This window comes from Athalia rosae, chromosome 3 (assembly GCF_917208135.1).
Source record: "Athalia rosae chromosome 3, iyAthRosa1.1, whole genome shotgun sequence".
Lineage (NCBI taxonomy): Eukaryota > Metazoa > Arthropoda > Insecta > Hymenoptera > Athaliidae > Athalia > Athalia rosae.
In genome coordinates this window covers 3,591,000-3,609,837 of record NC_064028.1, presented here as the reverse complement: position 1 = coordinate 3,609,837, position 18,838 = coordinate 3,591,000, and the positions used below count along the sequence as shown (strand labels likewise).

Below are 18,838 nucleotides of genomic sequence, written 5' to 3'. Positions count from 1 at the left end.
CCCCCTCAGCCCCACCCCGCGTGACTCTTTCGACTTTTCCATTTCACGTTATAACCCTCGGCCTATCCTGTTGCCTGCCGCCATCCTACGGTGCGACGTTGCGTTTCGATGGTGGGGAACGAGGAACGGGCCTCGGGGTGGCTGAACACGAGTCGGCGTACGGGGGGGGGGGAACAGTCAACCACCCCCGCATAACCATCCACCGACGACGACCTTTGGTCACCAACCCCTGACGCTGCTGCTGCCTTCTCTTCTCTTCTCCTCGCGACACCCTTTCTGCTTTGGACCACGGAGTCCCACGTCGGTCGTTACCGCCGCTCAACCTCGTGCGACGTAGGTAAAAAAATATGATTCCATATCAGGGGGGGGAGGGCAGGGGGCTACGAGGGGTACGCCGATTGATGATGATTTTTTGAAAAATTTTCGGATACTCGGAAGGGAGATCTTCCCCTTTTTTTATTTTCAACAACGTATAACGTACGTATGTATGTATACCGTACAGTAATATTCGCTGCTTTGCGACTGTGCAATGGTTAATCAAGGTGGAATATTTTTGTTTTTTTTTTCTCTGCAGCAAACTTGAACGCAGCGGACCCGTGATAAAATCGAGATACCGAGCCGACAGCGCCGGATAAATCCACGACTACGTATGGGTGTGTATAACGCGTAACATATGCCATTTTACGTGGGCGTATACACCATGGATTTCAAAGGTGTGCGACACACGCGTATTATTTTCATCCACCTGGTCAAAGCCATGGAATAGCCATAACTGTAACGATAAGCATAAACATACGGTACGTACGAGTAACGAACACTCATGTATTAGAACAGCATTGACAACACTACGGGCACGATGGAGACGCACGATTCCACCTGTCTTTCTATAATCGCATAGTAGTTCGCTCGTGTTTACGGTGTGGGTAGGGATACAAGAAAGTCGCTTATTTTGTTTTGACCGATGATGTATCTTCGCGTATTTCACTCTCCGCCTGACCATGGACAAGGTCAGGGTCGAGGTTTTCAGCGGTCGCTGCTGCGGCGGTGAGCGATTATTTTTCTTTCTCTTTTCATCGGCACACAAACGAACGAAAAATGTAGCCATGATATCCGAGGCTGTAGCGTGCGGCGATCCAATACGATCGGGAAGACGACACGACGCGTCGCGCCGTACACGTAGGCGTGAACGCATAAAATATACGCGGACGATACCTCACGTGGATTATTCCTGATGCCAGATTCAATGGTAAAAAAATTGTCAAAAGTCATTGAACAACGTTGGATGAAACATCGGGAATGGTTAGTAAATGAAATTCTCATGCGGTTCGTTTGTGATACATTTTATTTGATGAAGAAAAAAATGAATAAATTAACACGTGTACGTGTATACCGATATACGGACGTTACTCCGATCTTGACCATGCGTGTAAAATGCGATATCGCAGGTCGAAAACGTCTGCGTGTCGCACCGGTAATTTTTAATTGTTATTTATTTCTCTTTATTTTATTTTGTTTTTTCTCTCTCTCTCTCTCATACGTACATTTTACCGGAAGTCTTAATCAACGCGGTAATCTAATAATACTCGATGTTTCTGATACACAGTTTTGCGCCGTGACTGGAAGGGGTCAGAGGAGAGGGAGAGGGAGAGGAGATTGTTGAGGGAACTCGACTACGTGTGTTGTTACTATAAATTTAAAAAGGTAAGAAAAACAAAACGGTTCAGCTGATCAAACACGAGATGATGTCTGTAATGACTAAATAGCGTGTGTCCCTGGACGCGTGCTACGCTCACACCGTGTACTACATACATGTATACCTGTGTTCCGAGAGTAGGTATATATTTCTCTTTTTGTTATTTGTAATTTTCATGTAAAGAGTAAAAAAAAAGTCGTACGACAAAGTCCGCACACCGTCGGATCGGATTTCGTTCGTCGGACCGGGATAACCGGGTGAATTTTTCGAGGCAAAAAAAGGCAGCGGAAGCACCCTGGAATACCTAGTTTATTTTCCAGCATCCGATAAAATAATAATGTTCCAGTATCGGGCGGGTCAGAGCAATGAGTCAAGGCCGCGAGGTCGATCGCCCTGCGGCTCACCATCTTTTGTATAAATAGACACGCGTGTCTTAAGATCAACGCCTATTATTAAATTTCCTCGCACATATCTCGTCACGCATAATTCTACCCATGAGGAGAGAGAGAGTTTCGCGAAGGAGCGACAAATTAGCGCGAGAACGACGAACAACCGAACAAATAAATCCCATCCGATCCCATCGACGGTCGCATTTCGACTCGCGAGAAAATTTCGCTCGAGAGTCCGATCGAAGTCTTGCGAAAAGAGGAGAGAAAAAGAAAAATAAACCGTCCACAACATCGATCATCGGGATAATGCCGCACGAGTTTTATGCGAAACCCGCGCTCGAGAAGAAATCGCGCGACGAATTACACGATATCGTCTTTGTTGTTGCACCGTATACCGGACTGTTATTTATCATAATTTTTCCCCGTCATCGAAGCGTGCAGAATCGAATTCGTTACATTTTATAGGTGAATATCGCGATATCGTCGCGTTGCACGCAGGATATAATCGAATAATGGTGTCTGAAGTTACACGTGTGGGTCGTGAGGTTCGCGGTGAAGAATCTTAAACGTCTGAAAAAAAAACAAAAAATACTTCGATACAGAGTTTCGGTGCATATACACGAGATCCACGAGCATGTACCTAATATTATTATGTGCGTACAATATGTATGTATCCGTCGCCTAGACGCCGTCAATGATATTATAATCCAACATCACGACCTTGTGGCGAATCTCGTGGTTCCACTATAACCGGTTGCAGCATCAGCGAATCTCCTCCTCTCATCGGATCTCCGGAAAATCGACTTATAAAGTACGCGAATACACGCGTACACCGTACACCTGCCAACGGGAAAAGAAAAACGGGAAAAAAAAAAATCAGTAAAAACTCTCAGCTGCATCAATCATTGTTTTTTTTTTTGGTTTTTTTTCTTTTTCCCCCTTGGTTTTGATATTAACCGATATATCACAAAATATCTACCGATTTCGATGAGATTGCATACTTCACAACTGCAGCAAGTATACCCTGTAGTATATGGATAGTCATACCTGTGCATACACCTACGAAAATACATATGTATGTATAGTTATTCGCGAAAGCAGTAGGCCATCATACACAGTAATTTAATGCAGTTAATGGTTGCGGGTCAAACGAGGGTCTGTAAGTTTTTTGTATGTTTTTTTTTTTCTTATTCCTTTTATCTTGGGTTTTATTTTTCACCGCGCTCGTGGTATAATAATTCTTAGAGAGCCACTGCAGGTACATAAAACGTTGTGTATAGGTATAGGTATAGGTATGGGTACGTACATCTGGACTGTTATAAACGACTCATATAATTAGACACGGATTAGAGGTAACGCATGAATTGCAACGGCATATTTTCAAAGTATCCTTCATTTCTTTGATATTTTCTTTTTCTATTTAAATATTACGCTATAGATGGTGTACAGCTGTATACCTACCTACCTACCATTCATATATGCGAGACTGGTTTATAGGTGGCGATTAAACCAGCGGAGGCACAATTTAATGGGGAGGAGCTACGGGGATCGATATATTCGAGGCGGATACGCATTCGAACGTATTATTCTAGAATGCAGAAAACAAAAGAATATACTATATTTATTGATCCGCCATCCCCCGCGTTTCAGATAATGTTAGGGGAAAATCCTTCACCGTGTGCTGCAGCCTGCACCGCATAATGTAGAAAAACCGCAGGCATAGTTATAGGTACAGCCCGGACTCACGTGTAACGTTTACTTTGAATCGAAAACTGGGCAAAAAAAAAAAAAACTAATCTCTTTTCTTCAAATTGTAAGAGGGATTCGAAGGTAGAAAAAGAATGGCTCAACGATTGGCACCCTCTCACGTGTTCGATCATCGAATGGTAATTAACGATTTTTTTCCCTCGTTTCCAGGACGCATAATCAGGAGGATTCGATCGGGAATGGAATTACAGTTCGATGACTTCCAGACTACTCGAACTGAAAAGTCTTTGGCTGGTGCGTTGCGAATTTTTTTCGACGGTACTGAAAGTACGTGAATGCGCGGTGCACTGTGAGCATGTTAAGGGCAATGATTGACCTTTCTGGAGGGAGCAGAGGCCTTTTGGGGCAACGGCCCTTGGTGATGGTGCCACGGTGGGTTGATATAGCTGCTGCTGCTGCTGCTACTGCTGCTGCTGCTCCTGCTGGTATAGAGTAGGGGAAGAGGGCGAGAACACGTTATTGAGCGAGCAATTCGCACAAAGCGCAGACGAGGGCAACCACCCCTGCACCGCGCTACTGCTGTCTGCAGGCTCTCTCTCCTCTCCTCTCTACTTTCTCTCCGCTTCCCCTTTTTGCCTCTATCTCTTTCTATCTTTCTCTCTCGTCTCTCCCCGCCATCTTGTACCCCTCGTTACCCCGTGGCACGTGCCTGATGTATACCTATGTATATCTATCGCTTCGATGCCCCCGGGCAACCCCTTGATCTGGAAATCCTCAATCTAGTATTTCGTCTTCCATTATGTCTTCGAATTTTTGTGAATCGTGAGAGAGGCTGAACACGGCGCTTCTATTCCGATTCTGAGATACCCCTCGTATCGCGATGCGGGCATCATTATTATTATCATTGTGATATCAGATTCGTATGATCGGTCGGTTTTTCTTATTCATTCTCCTCTGTACGGATAACGTGAGACTTACATGAGATTGTAGCGTTTGCGAATCGTGAAGTTATCATAATGATAGGAGGATCTAGGAATTGGTGTCTTCCGCACTCATATCATTGAAATTATAGTACCTGTGGGGTAGCAAGACATGCGTGTTAAAGAGTCTTTGGAAATTGTTAAATATTTATTTTGATTTGTCTTTTTTTGTTTCACCGACTATCATCAATTCTTACGGTAGATAATTGTAGCTTCTGTTTCCTAATAATACGGCAGAAAATTATTGAGGAAAAAGGCGGAGAAAGGAGGAGGGCTGTTATCGATTTTCTCCACGGTGAGAAGAGTTGATGAGGAGCTTTTCTCGACCGCATCACCCGGTTCGCAGGCTTCATGCGGCGAAGGCAACAACCGAAACCCACCCGCGGCCAAAATGATGCAATATACATAACCATGATGAGTTATGCGCCACGACTGTACCGTAGTCTAACGTCCCAAATCTAATTCCGCGATGCACATGCCCCACATTTATCAAAAGTCTAATAATAATGTTGAATTAAGATCCCTACTAATTCCATGATCCTCCTGACACAGGTAGAACTAGAATATTTTACAATGCTGCTGTTATTCTTGCGGCGAGAAGACGAGAGGCAAAGTACCTTGAACAGGTGCAAAAGGATTGAAACCTTTTGTAAGTTTTTCAAAAGCGTATCAATCCGGTTAATCATTATCGATTAAGGGTTGACCTTGTTCAAGGATACGGGATCATAATTTTTTATTCTTCCGAGCCGCGCCGGCCGGCTTTGCGGCGAAAGTAGAGGAGAAAATCATCGTCAGGTGACACTACCTTCAGGAATCGATGACCCCGCGAGGTCGGTCAGCGGTTTCAATTGTGGCGGCATCTCGCGTAGTGTTTACGATTTCAACATGATTTCAAACATCGACACATCTTGGCTGGAATTGGCAAACCTAACCCAAAAATCTTACGGTACCCTGCGGTGTCATAAGGGGGAATAAGTTCAGTGATTATAATCTTCGTTATTACAGCGATAAATAAGAAATACGACCCATTGGATTAGTAAACTATTTTTATTTCAAAGTTTAAAATAAGATAGAAGAAATGGCTGACAAAAAATCGGCTGATAAAGAAACCGAAAAACCGATCGTAGCAAAATCGGCAGTTGATTTGCAGAGATTAAAGCTCATGAAGCTGATGAAAAATCCTGTAAGATAATTAATATTTCCGTTACTGAATTTTTGGAATTCGGTTTTGTAGATCCAATTTATTTTCTCTTGCTTAGGATAAACCAATTCTGTTACCCGAAAGACCGAAATCCAAAAACACCCCTACGGTACCAGAATTTGTTCGGAATGTAATGGGAAGTAGCGCAGGTGCAGGGAGCGGAGAATTTCACGTCTACAGACATCTGCGCCGCAAGGAATATTCAAGACAGAAATTCATCAAAGAGAAAGGAAAGAAGGTTGGTTGAATTCAATGAAATAATTTATTTTTTTCTCTCTTTCCCTCTCAAAATACATGCTTAAGAACGGTGTTACGATTTCAGGAACTATTAGACGAAGAATACCACAGAAAGTTGGAGGAAAATAAACAAGCAGCAGATCAAGCAACAGCGAAAAAACGAGCCAAAAGATTGAAGAGAAAACAGAAGCAAAAGCAACAACAAAATAAAAAGTCAAAGCAAATCAAATCTGAAAACAGTCGGAGTGATTGCACCGATACTTCAGATGAGGAGAAGGATGCCGAGGAAAACACTGAATTAAAAAGTGACGAACCAGCAGAGGCTCATAATTCGCTCAGCACTGATACCACTGTAGGTAACAACAGCAACAACGGTAGTGAGTCCAAAAAAAATTCAAGCACAGATGAACCCCAGAACAACAGCAATGAGGATAGTGAGAATGATGTCAAGAGCAGCAATACATGATGATGAATGTGTAAGTTTTATTTTTATACATTACATGAATTATTCACAAACTATTCTCGATTCAACATCTAAAGCCTGGACTGAATTATTCTTCGAAATTCTGAGTTATGGCTGAGTGAGGGTATTGGTTGTGTTGCACAATAAAATCCGTATGTACATAAAATTTCTCCATTGTCTGGCTCTTCTATTGTTATAATGGCAAAATTCACTACTGGAGGATCAGGGTCAACTTTTTGATCAATTTATTATAGAACTGACATCAAAATTATCGTAGCAGTCCGCTCGTTCGAATATTTGCATCAATGCGTTAGCAATATGTCTCTCGTGGGAAGTTGGGGCAGTTTGAGCATGTCTGATCATTTGCTCCTTGGCCTTGATTAGATCCCCTGCTTTCTCAGGCAGGACACGTTCCTGTGGAATGATTGAAACTTGGTTCATAATTTTTATCAGTGATGTACATGAATTTGAGGATATACCTGAAATTGTTTCATTTGGACTGATGTATCTTCAATATGGTCTCTGATCTCTTCCCATAGCGCAGGTAACTCTGCAGCTGTGGTATGAACAGCTAGATGACTCAGTGTGAGACAAAGCTGGTAAAAGTGAGTTCAAATACAATCTCATCAATTAATTCCGCAACGATGGTAAATCTCGCCTTGATTTTTGGTATTACAAATAACCATTACCAACCTGTTGAATGAGAGCGTCTCGATGAGAGTATTCGACATAACTCGGCACATGCTGAGAGTTCTCTAATGCTGACACAATACTTTTCCAAAGCGGCAAGATATGTTTTCCATATGATTGACAGGCCGAAAGTGCCCATGCGGCGTTAGTGCGAACCTTGAAGTTAGGACTCAGACAAATCAGGCTACTGAGAGCTGGAAATACTTGGTCCTGTGAGGAAAATTATACCGATTTATCGTGTCTAAAAATCATGATAAATTTTGGTTTAACAAATTTTACCACTCACCCTCCATGACAAAGGAAGAATTCGGTCTGGATCATGACTGAGAACAAAACCTAAAGCACGACAGGAATTCCACCGCACCTGCAGAAACACGAATTAATAATGGCAGAATATTTTCAGTCGCTTACTCAGACTTTTCATTCAAAATGCATCTGCACTTTCATGATCATGTGACATACCTTCATATCATTTCCTGTAATCGCGCAGTTTACGAGCGCATCTAATCCCTGTGAAGTATCTTTCAAGATTTCTTTTTCAGGGCACAAGTAAAGAGTACTGCCCACAGCTCTGACAGCGTTGCATTTCACTTTGTCATGATCTTTCGAAGCTTTTACACTGGCCACGTAAAGACGCATCAATACATCTTCTATTGGAATCGGTTCAGATTTTTCATTCTCCCTGCAAAGGGTGAGAGATATTGCTTGTATTCGTATGTCTTTACAAATGATATTTACCAGATAAATGATCTACTCACTCTTGCCTCACTAAACAATCACAGAGATTCGCTGCTGTCCAAGCCGCTTTCACTCTGACTCCAAGGTTCTGGTCATTCAAGGCACAACAGACAACGTCAACCAAGTCCATGAGGAACCCTACGTCATCCTCTATAGACGGCAATTCCACGAGCATACCTAGCGCCCTGAGAGCAGCTGCCCTCACAGCACTTTCCTCGTCTCGAGCAGCTCCGAATAATGTTGTGATTATCATTATACTGCGTTCTCTCTGTAATTAGGAAATGAAGAGTTTCGAGAGGTATAAAGTGAGGTCACGAAAATGAACACGGCGCTTACAGGTAGCAGTGACAAAGTATTAGAGCCGATGTTTCCCAGACAATCGCAAGCGACTTCTCTCAAAGTGGTCTGTGAATTCTGAGCAAGTTTGGTAACAGGGTCGAATACTATGTTCCAGAACATCTGATCATTCGCATTACTCGATGTAGACTTTGCCAGGCAGCCAGCTATTGTTTCGATGACACGGCCTGCGTGCAGTGCAAGTAATACGTCGGATTGAAATGCTACAGCGATTAGTGCGGATGTCACAATATCAAGATGAGGAAACACAACCCTTTCAGCATGAAAGGCCAGTGCACCAATCAACTTCACAGACCCTAATCGAACAGGAGCATTGACAGCCTAGAACAAGTACGATTTTTCAGCAATTCATTAGTTTTGTCGCAAACCTGAATATAAAATCTGGAAACTCACTTCGCTAGACACGTTTTTCAAACATGCGTAAAGCAACGAGCTTATTTCTTTCTCCTGTAAGTTCTCGTCACAAGTATACTCAGCTTCGTAATCGGCCTCATCCTCAATATCTTGGAACTCTACTTCATTTTCTGTCCCATTGTCGCTAGTGGCACTTGTATTGAACTGTGATAGCTCTGTGTCTGTATCAGATCTGGATTGCTTCAGGAATATATTTAGTATCTCAGGGGTTGTTGGATCTGACGTAGCAAGTGCTTCAAAGACTGACAAAGCAGCTACTCTTACTGTAGGACCTAGGAAGGAATTTACTTGTAATTAAATTGACTGCAGTGACATGAAGCATTTATATAAATATGTTATTCAATATTTCTAGGCTTACCTTTGTTATAAATTTGCAGTCTGCAATTCCTAATCAACTTGGTGGCCAGGCCCGGCTTCAGCCGACTGTAGGGCGTGCCTTGTGCCAAGGCTGCGGAACATTTCAAAGCATGTGTTAAAACTGCGATATTTCTTTCTGTGCTCAGGAGTAGTGAGAGCGAAGAATGCAGTTCTCGGATCATGGCACCGACGGTGCCAAAAAATGTGAGGAAAGAAGATCTTTCTACATCTTCGGCGTGCATCAAAAATAGCTTAGCTCCTACAAGCAACTCGGTGAGAGTGGTTAAGGCAATTTGCCGTACTTTGGACACGGGCTCTTTTAAAATGACTCTCGTGAGCACCCGGGCATCTGCTCGAGAACCACTGGCAACCAACTGAGGCCAATAGCCGAATATGTCGCGGCTGGGTGTGTTCTGAACAATGGAATTCAACAGCTGAAGAGCTTCGAGGCGAACTTTTGACTCAATCTGCGTTGGATTCGCTGCTGCCTCTGTATCAGAGGTATCAGAATCGCTGAGATAATTGTTACCATACACCTTGCTTTGGGGAATACTGTTTCCCGATGTGTCTGACGTATCCTTTTTTGGCTGGTGCCGTCTGGACTTGGATTTGTGAAATCTTAAATATTTTCCCTTGGGTGCGGAATGCATTGCCTCAGGGAGGTTCATGGCAGCTGGTCGTAAATGCTGAGCCTGCATGGGTGGGTAACCCTTGACCCCATGGAGCATACAACTCTGAACTACTCCAAGAATTTTACCAAGTTGATCAGTGCTATTTGTAATGCTTTTGTCATTGACGATATGGCGTAAAACACGCAGGCACGATCCTACAATCTAGAAAAAAATAAGACACATCAGCAAGTAAAAATAGATTCAGTTACCTTTGAGACTCTATAAATGAATGATATTTTCCGTTATTTGTTACCTTGTTGTAATATTGTTTATTCTGACTGTCGTATGATACCAAGGAAATCATATCAAGGGCAATGTTTCGGAGGATCGGAGGAAATTCTGGCAATACTTTAGCCGAGTTTGTTTCTTTGTTGGTGAGGATAGCTTCCAGACAACATATAGCAAGGTACTGGGTTTCCGTCCACTCATTGGTAATGGGAACAAACTTGAGAAGCACTCCACCATTTCCAATCAGCTTCCTCAGGTCCTAAAAACAATATTCCGGTAACAACCTACCTGATTGAAAGTATAACAAATTCAATAAACTCACTTGATTAATTATATCGAATGGTCCAGTGCGCAATAGACTCTGTAGAGCGAGGAGGAGATCTTCGTAGGCTGTTTCATCTGCAAACTCAAGACACTCCAGGATCCAACTTTTGCATGCGACAAATGTTCTCCCATGAAATCTTTGCCCGCACCGAACCAAATTGACTAAGAATTGGCTTGTGCTTTTCACAAGCTCTAACTCTGACGTACGTACAACAGAGCATAATTGATTCACTAGAAGTGACGTCGCCTGGAATGAATTGGTAATTGAAAAAATCTTTAGATCGGAAGGAAGTCAAGCATGTGAAATACTATGTGGAAGGGAGCCGGTAGAGTGACTGGACTTACGTTACTGTCAAAGGAAATTGTGCTCTTATAATCCAAAACATTTATATCATTGAGGTAAGAATTGATCAATCCTTTATCACAACTTCTGCCCTGGGTAGCGGACAACAAATTTTTCGTGAGGATCAAGAATTTAACGGTAACGTCCGAGGTTAACTGATCTTGGGAAGGCCCCATTGTAAATGTTACGCAAATTATTATATCCTAAAAAGGAGATGACGACCGATGTGGACAATACATTTCTAAAATGTGAGTCCATAAACTTTTTCTTAACATACTTTTCGCAGATCGAAACATCGGTCATCCGCTGAGCCAACTACTATCACAACCGTAATCCGAAATCTTATTTTTGTTGACACCTGTCACCCCCGTGATTCGCAACCCTAAAGTTGGACGGATAAATAGTGACATTTATTGTTGCAGATTGTTACCGACCGAACGTTCTCAAACAGTGAGGGGTAGGAGAAGAAGAAAAAAGAGAATGCGACGCAGTTAAAAATTTGTGCCGCTAGGTGGAGAAGGTAGTTCTTCTTTCGACTCGAAGTCGTTCGTTTTGGCGATGCTTGCCCCAGCAGTCGGCTGACGACTCGATGGTCAGGTGCCTCGTTCTCAGTTTGTGCTCGGTATTCGTTGACTTTTTCCCCGGCGCGCCGATGGCAGAGACGACGAGTGTCATGGTAGCGAGAGAGTGGTAAACCGAGGTAATCCAATCGGCCAATCAGGGGGCAGGCTGTCGCGGAGGATAGCGAGGGCAGAGTTACGTCGAAGTTGGTGGCTGGAACTGGCCGCTGACTGTCAGTGAAATATAGCCCAAAAACAGGGGATTCGGTGAAGCAGAAAATAGTCACCTCGCATTAATATTAAAACAATATATCGAGTGCTGAGATTAAAACCGGGTCGCCTTGTCTTCGTCGGGAGGTCTCGAGCACCGCGAGTGTGAAATTTTCACGATGATAACGTCGTCGCCGTCGTTATAGGACCTAGAGGATAAGCCCCCCCGATAATCGTGCACCGTGCCGAGGCTCGCCAGTCGCTACTTTTGCAAGTGTGAAAAAGAAAAATCAGTGAACGGGATGACGAAAAAGACGATGAGGAAGGTGTTGGTAGTCGCGTAGCCGTTGGTTAACCCGGTTGCAGAAGGGCTGTCGGGGGACACCTCGGAAAGATTCTCGCTTCTGAACTCTGCCTATCTCATTCATGCCCGTTCCCCGAGGACCCGAGAATCGCACCACGTCCCGGACAGACCCGTTCCAGTCACAAAACTAGATGGGAAAAAAAGGCACAAGATACAGGAACAAAACTAGATAAAAAAAGAAGCGACAGAGGAGCTACTGCAATAACAATATCAATACAGCGAGAGCGTGAGAAGGGAACGATCCGAGGAAAGTGTAAGTGAAAATAAAAATACGTGAAATCGGGCATTCCCGATCGGTCGTTCATCCGGTATTAATAGGGATGTCGTTATCGTGCCAGTGATAATAGTATTTCGACGAATATGTTTCAGCGAAACTAACTACGGTTTGGATAAATATCGTTTTCCTATTCGATTCAGGGGGTTTCCTCCCCGAATACTGGATACACAGAAGCATTAGTGCGGGGCCAGTGACGAGGGTGGTAGCGGTTGTGTTGTTTTCGGTGTTGTTGTCGTCGTAGTCTACGTTGACGTCGCCTTGGTCGTCGGTGGTGTCGACGGTGCGATAGGAGCGCGCGCCTCTGTGTGTGTTCCTCCTGTGAGTGTTGGTTGTGTGCCGCGCGCGTTTCATCGTCGGCGGTGTGTTCGTCGAACTCCTGTTCGGGGGGACGTCCGAACGGTACAGTGGTGTAGGAGAGGAGAAAACACCGACGATCCAGCAACATGGCGGACCTCGAGGCGGTACTCGCCGACGTTAGCTACCTGATGGCTATGGAAAAGAGTAAATGCACCCCCGCTGCAAGAGCGAGCAAGAAAATCGTACTTCCGGATCCTAGGTACAATGCTTTCTTCATCTATGACTTCTTCCCGTTATTCCCGTTATTCCCGTTACACCCTATTAACCCCGTTTCTCAGCAGGTTATATATATCGACTTTTTTCTCATCCGTGGGTCCTTACCGCTTCCACTTCCCGTATCTTCCTATCCTCCTTGGAGTTGGTCCTTCCTCTTGCCCCCACCCCCCACCCCTCCCCCTATTTTATCATCTCTAATTCTAATCCCTTGAGCAAAGTCAAAGAGTTTTTTCGCCCTCCCTCGCCCTCTTTATGCCACGAATGAATCGACGAGGGGTTTAATGAGTAAAAAAAACCTTCCGTCAAAAGAACAACGGTATTGTTTACAAACAGACATGACAGCTAGGCGTTGAAAAAAAAAAATAATAATAACGCCGAGGAGGGAAAATCATGCGTGTCGTGTGTAAGCACTTTCGGGGTGCTTTGACGAGCTAATAGTACATATAATTTGGAAATTATATATATATATTTCTTTTTCATCTATCGACGAGTATTAAGATTATTATTTGACACGCGATGTGTGCCGTTTCTCGTTTATAGCCAACTTTTCCCTTTTATTATCGCCCTCTTGATCGACGACGCGACGAGCACATAAATGATAGGCGAAAACCAAACGGTTCAAAAGAAGTACGAAATAAGAGATGACGATTGACGAGAAATAAAGCGAAGAGTTAGAATAAAGTAGGGGCAAAGAAAAAACCGGAACAATTTGTCACAGATTTCATTCACCATTCGTGTTCTGTATTCTACAGCAAAAAAAAAATGTCTTTTTCTTTTTTTAATATCATTTCGAACCGACGGTTTAGTGGCTTGCATCTTTTACGTTCAATGCTTAGAAAGAGAATTTGGCACTCCAGCACGTAACAACACCCATTTAAATCCATTGTTCTATTCATTATTCGAGGCGAAAATCGAATTCGTTATTTATGCATGCACGCATTATACATACAATATAGGTATATACATATATATTTATACAAATATTTATGTACAGCCACAAATATATGTACGTATATATGCATAATATATTTTTTCTCTACCAGATGCTGATGGCAAGTTTATGTTACATCCATGTTTAAATCTCGCGGGTGTAAAATCGATCACTTTCTATCGTTTTATTTTACTTGATTTTTTTTTTCTATCTCCTTTTTTTTTTTTTTTGTTTTGCTTCCTTTTAAAATTTCAAATTTATTCAAGCATTACAACTTTATCTACGTTCATTCAAGGTTGATCCATCTAAGCCACATGTACCATAAATTTTTTTATTTATCGCCATATCGGGACCACATCCTATTTAGATTATAGAGGTATAATAATTGGTGTACATATTTTTTACCTTATCCGATATATGTGTATATATTTGTTTTTTTTTTTTTTTGGCGTAGATTTTACCGTGAGATTTTTCACGTAATTTACCGACTGCGTACGCACCATGAGTGGGGTTCCCTTTCTCTCCATCTCTCTTTGTTTTCTGATTTATTTTCATACCATTCGAAAATATTATTGGCCAACTTTTGGAAAAAGATAAGAATGCAGAAAAATGAAAAATTCATCGAACGTAGGTGCGGGTTGCTTCAAAAAGAAAAAAAAAAAAAAAATCTCACGAATGAATCGTCGTTATATTTTTCTTAACTTTGCTTTATCTTATCTTTTATTTTTTTTTAGTTTTACGCTACAATTTTCCATCTTTTAACAAAGTTGCGATCCACGGGGATTTGGAGAATCCATTTTGGCAACAGTTCAAGGACAACTATCGCCCGTACATTCGAACAAAAAACTAGCATTTATTTCGCAGACACGATCTCATAAACTGCGATAGGTGGTATACGGGCAACTGTACGTACCCGACATTCGATTCTACCGCGCTTTTTACGGAGTATCGAATGAAATTTTAGCGTAAAAACGAAAAAATGGATTAAAGCTATATCAATTATACCTCCACCCTCCATATAGATATACCGTCGAATACGCGACGAGGGATCGCGAATCGTTTGATTCGTCGGTCGTTCGGAAGGAATTTCTCGAAAGTATTTTTTCACCGATTGTCGTGCGAAGAACGCATTGCGAAAATATCGCTTATCGGATATACATGTATACGGGGAAGCGAAACGAGGCCTGAAAAACTGATAATCAGCGTCGACGTGCTCTCCGGCTCCAACGATGATCAATTTGCGCAAATCAGCCTTTCGCACGATAAAGTTGTCCGGTTATACGTATGCGTACATAATTTACCGCGTTCCTAGTCATTTACCAATATCACGGTATAAACCAGATTTCACGCCGTTATCGAACATCCATTACAGCGCACGTTACGTTGTACAACAATGAAACTGATGCGACGCCATCCGATTCTTTCTCACGCCCCGAAAAAAATCACAGTCGCGATTCACGAATTTGCCTCCAAAATAAAATACATCTCGGCTTCTTTCCTTCTCCTCCTCTTTATTTCAACTCCTTGAAAATTATCGAAAAATCGCAAACGTCTTCGAAATATTTGAATTCAAACGCTGGCTAAAGCAAGTATTATTTCACGCCACCGACTACGTATACACCTTAATGCGATCGAAGATATCCCGCTATCGCGGGCTTTTACGATATATATTTAGAATCTCGAAAACATACCTATACGCATATACGTGTATATCCGCGTTATTTTTTTTCTTTTCTTTTCTTTATTTTTTTTCTTTTCTTTTCTTTATTTTTTTTCTTTTTTTTTTTTTCTACCCATGTAAACATAGTCGGCCTTAATTATCACCCGGAAGCCTACGCTGTGCGTAAAGAAGGAGTCTTTCCCCAAAGCTTACAGCAAGCTCAGCAGCTGGATAAGTTTTTTTTTCTTTTTTTTTTTTAGTTTCTTTTGGGTTTCGCTATCCACCCTAGTTGCTCGACTTCGACTGTCGTATAAATACCCTATAGCATACCCGTATGGTCAGCAGCGCGTTTTAACGGCAAGCTAAAAAAAAAAAAAAAAGAAAAGGGAAATCGAAATCGAAAACTCTCAGATTCGTCGGGGAGTTTATACGTACTTTGATTGGGACGTCGACCTCCCTTTTGTTCGCATGTCGAGTGTGCGTACAGATCAAATAAACGTGATATACGTATACGAGGTGATTTTTAAATTGGATGCATCAAACGCGCACGTTTGCACAATCGAACGATTAATTTTTGTCCGAATCTTTTACTCGGCTGTGTGCCGTCGAAAATCAATTTCTGGTTTCGGGCGCTCGATCTCACCCGCGCCAGCGGTGCAACGATATTTCGAAACGTGAAATTATTGGCTCTATAGGGTTTACTATAAACCGCGACGTTAATTGGTTGTAATTTACTCAATGTCCGGGGCAGAATACGCTACCGGAATAGAATTTCTCTGACCAACGTTGTAACCGTAGCGATTATTCGCTCGCGATATTACAACCACCCCGTACAACACGGGGCGATCGAAACCTCCGAAATTTCTCTGTACCCCCCCCTTTCGCGGTGCAGATCGGATATCGCCACCGGGGATCGCGCGGGGGATGTAAATTTGTGCAGCGTGTAAAAATCGGCAAAATTTTTAAACGGTAATCATGCGATGGTCTGGAAATAAATCAGACGATATCGCGGACGTTTGTATTCCAACTGCACGGCTTCAAACTTTGAAAATAATGTATGCAATTTTCAATTTTCAATTTTCAATTTTCAATTTTTAATTATACCGGAACGAGTACGCGCGCTTACGGTTCTATAGCGTGCGCGGAACCTTACATAAAACTCTGTGGTCCCGCCAAAATATTGGCACTCGTTCAAAATTTTTACTCCATCGCTGCGGGCGTGTATACGATCGTTCTAAAAAAGGGTTACAAGGTGAAGTTTAAAGGCGACAAGTTTACCATTTCCCCACATTCGACGAGACCGAGGTCTTCCCCACCCTCCGATCGACGATGAGAAAACACCGGAAGAGGAGAAAAAAGGAAATGGCGCCTCGCGTGTACCTCATACTCGTTGCATGGATCGCGGTGAATTTTGATAACTGGTTAATGTTGGAGATAAAATAAACGTCATCGTAATTTAATAGCCGCGCGTCATCGCAGCGAAAGAAGGAAGAAGGGGCGAGCTCGGGGCGCCAGCGGGGTGCAGTTGGGATGAGAAATACGCCAATTGAAATAAGCGGGGTGATGTAGTGGAAGGAAAAGAATTACCCAAATACGTAAATATATATGTATACTAGGGTGGGTTGGAAGAATTTTTTTTTTTTATTTACTTAGCATGGGGGCAGAATTTGTACCTTATGAAAAAAGAAAATTTTTCAAATGTGGAAAACATTTTTTACTTGATACTTTGAGGTAGCCCACTCGTTTTTTGAATGAATAATTAATCAAGTGGGGTACTTCCAGCGATAACATTTTCTTCTTTGGTCGAAAATCATAGAAAATATCCAGCAGCGTAGCGCTTTGTTGTGATACGTCACCTTCGGGGCTGAGCAGAGGTGACGCCCCACAACAAACCGCGCGCCCTCGGCTACCAGACTCCAGCAAAGCTCGGGCTCCCTCGTAGACCGAGAAATTCGAATATTTCGACGCATGCATGGATTGCGACGAATCAAAATGGGTCTACGACTAAAACCAATCGATATGTCTTAATTTTTCTGCTCCCAACAGCGGATAATTGACGATTACTCGCTCGATTGCATGAGTAGATGATTTTGGCTTTTAGATGTGGATTCCTGAGTTGATTATATGTGGGATTGCTCTTGAAGAACCAAAATAAAATTCGATTTTTGAGCAAAAGATAAATCATTTTTTTCATAAGGTTTAATATGCTTTTCTGACGTATTTTGACCTCAGGAATCCGAATCTAAAAGGAAAATTGACCTATCTCTAAAATTGGCCGAGTTATCGCCAATTTTCAGCTTTTTGGGGTCAAAAATAAAAAATTTATTTTTTAATCTATCTTAATGTAATTTGAGCTCAGGAAACCGAATCCGAAAGAAAAATTGATCTATCTTCAAAAATGACCGAGTTATTGCCGAATTATCGCATTTTTTGGCATAAATTTGAGGATATCTCGAAGGGAAAAAATCGTAGCTCAATTTGGACAACGGATTCGTATTCCTGAGGTCAAAATACGTAAGAAAAGTGCCATACGGTCAATTTTAAAAAATAAAAATTTTTGGCCAAAATTTGAAAAAATCGTAAGGGGTACCCCTTGGAAAAATCTCAAAATTTGACCAAAAATTTTTATTTTTTAAAATTGATCGTATGGCCTTTTTCTTATGTATTTTGACCTCAGGAACACGAATCCGTTGTCCAAATTGAGCTACGATTTTTTCCCTTCGAGATATCCTCGAATTTGTACCAAAAAATGCGAAAAAATGGGGATAGCTCGGTCATTTTTGAAGATAGATCAATTTCTCTTCCAGATTTGGATTCCTGAGCTCAAATTACATTAAGATAGACCAAAAAATCAATTTTTTATTTTTGACCCCAAAAAGCTGAAAATTGGTGATAACTCGGTCAATTTTAGAGATAGGTCAATTTTTCTTTCAGATTCGAATTCCTGAGGTCAAAATACGTCAGAAAAGCATATTAAACCCAATGAAAAAAATGATTTATTTTTTGCTAAAAAATCGAATTTTATTTTGGTTCTTCTAGAGCAAATAAAAATTTTTTCAACCCACCCTAATGTGTACCCCTAACGCGGATCTGTATGATAAAAAATGAGCGTATAAGAGCCAGCCGGTGATACGGCTGGGTCCCTTCTTTCGTCTGACTTTGTTGGTAAAGCGCAACGGCTAGGTCGAGAAAAGCGGGTCGTTGATTTCCGAGGTCATCTTCGAGAGCAGTGCTCCCCGCCCTTCCCTTATTCCATGCCATCCACATTCGTTCGTCCATCGAGAACGCATCCCCCGTTGCCTCGGGACGCGAAGGGGACGGAATATCGTTGAAACAAAAAGAGAAGAAGATGAAGAAGAAGACGAAGAAGAAGAAGAAGAAGAAGAAGAAGAAGAAGAAGAAGAAGAAGAAGAAAAAGAAGAAGGGAGAAAAATAGGAAACGGGGGTGAGGCCGGAACATTCTGGAGGGGA

The 18,838-nt window shown here is 42.2% G+C and overlaps 3 protein-coding genes across 16 annotated transcripts in view; 2 read left to right on the top strand and 1 right to left on the bottom strand.

Moving 5' to 3' along the window:
• The first annotated feature begins 84 nt into the window (after positions 1–84).
• Positions 85–9,511, top strand: LOC105686399 (PRKR-interacting protein 1 homolog). Of its 11 annotated transcripts, none has more exons than XM_048652401.1 (7): positions 94–337; positions 575–653; positions 1,604–1,701; positions 4,000–5,952; positions 6,029–6,208; positions 6,293–6,683; positions 8,553–8,691. In XM_048652401.1, the coding sequence occupies exons 4-6, from the start codon at positions 5,848–5,850 to the stop codon at positions 6,671–6,673; spliced, it is 666 nt and encodes a 221-aa protein (XP_048508358.1). In that variant the 5' UTR covers positions 94–337; positions 575–653; positions 1,604–1,701; positions 4,000–5,847; the 3' UTR covers positions 6,674–6,683; positions 8,553–8,691. The 11 variants fall into 11 exon arrangements, with proteins under 11 accessions (XP_048508365.1, XP_048508367.1, XP_048508366.1 ...); XM_048652400.1 differs by lacking the exon at positions 8,553–8,691 and adding an exon at positions 9,373–9,511 and having other exon boundaries at positions 97–337; XM_048652408.1 differs by lacking the exon at positions 8,553–8,691 and having other exon boundaries at positions 85–337; positions 4,000–4,083; positions 6,293–6,836.
• On the bottom strand, positions 6,669–11,218 carry LOC105686398 (HEAT repeat-containing protein 6). The gene is made up of 12 exons (XM_012401154.3): positions 10,795–11,218; positions 10,448–10,696; positions 10,151–10,384; positions 9,228–10,059; positions 8,849–9,141; positions 8,435–8,776; positions 8,119–8,366; positions 7,823–8,042; positions 7,647–7,724; positions 7,364–7,570; positions 7,150–7,266; positions 6,669–7,084 (listed from the first exon to the last, which is right to left on the bottom strand). The coding sequence occupies exons 1-12, from the start codon at positions 10,966–10,968 to the stop codon at positions 6,911–6,913; spliced, it is 3,168 nt and encodes a 1,055-aa protein (XP_012256577.2). The 5' UTR covers positions 10,969–11,218; the 3' UTR covers positions 6,669–6,910.
• Positions 10,900–18,838, top strand: part of LOC105686373 (G protein-coupled receptor kinase 1) — a 20,596-nt gene continuing 12,657 nt past the window's right edge. For 3 of the 4 annotated variants that reach the window (XM_012401104.3, XM_012401103.3, XM_012401101.3), the window contains exons 1-2: positions 10,900–11,040; positions 11,215–12,759. In XM_012401104.3, coding sequence (XP_012256527.1) covers positions 12,647–12,759 — 113 coding nt within the window. In that variant the 5' untranslated portion in view covers positions 10,900–11,040; positions 11,215–12,646. The remainder of the gene's footprint in view (positions 11,041–11,214; positions 12,760–18,838) is intronic. The other variant, XM_012401102.3, reaches the window with a different exon arrangement.

Coding starts and splice junctions, on each gene's coding strand:
- LOC105686399 (XM_048652400.1), top strand. CDS start 5,848: ATGGCTGACAAAAAATCGGCTGATAAAGAAACCGAAAAACCGATCGTA. Junction 5,953..6,028: donor TGAAGCTGATGAAAAATCCT/GTAAGATAATTA, acceptor TCTCTTGCTTAG/GATAAACCAATTCTGTTACC. Junction 6,209..6,292: donor TCAAAGAGAAAGGAAAGAAG/GTTGGTTGAATT, acceptor TTACGATTTCAG/GAACTATTAGACGAAGAATA.
- LOC105686398 (XM_012401154.3), bottom strand. CDS start 10,968: ATGGGGCCTTCCCAAGATCAGTTAACCTCGGACGTTACCGTTAAATTC. Junction 8,777..8,848: donor TGAAAAACGTGTCTAGCGAA/GTGAGTTTCCAG, acceptor TACTTGTTCTAG/GCTGTCAATGCTCCTGTTCG. Junction 7,267..7,363: donor GAGACGCTCTCATTCAACAG/GTTGGTAATGGT, acceptor CACTTTTACCAG/CTTTGTCTCACACTGAGTCA.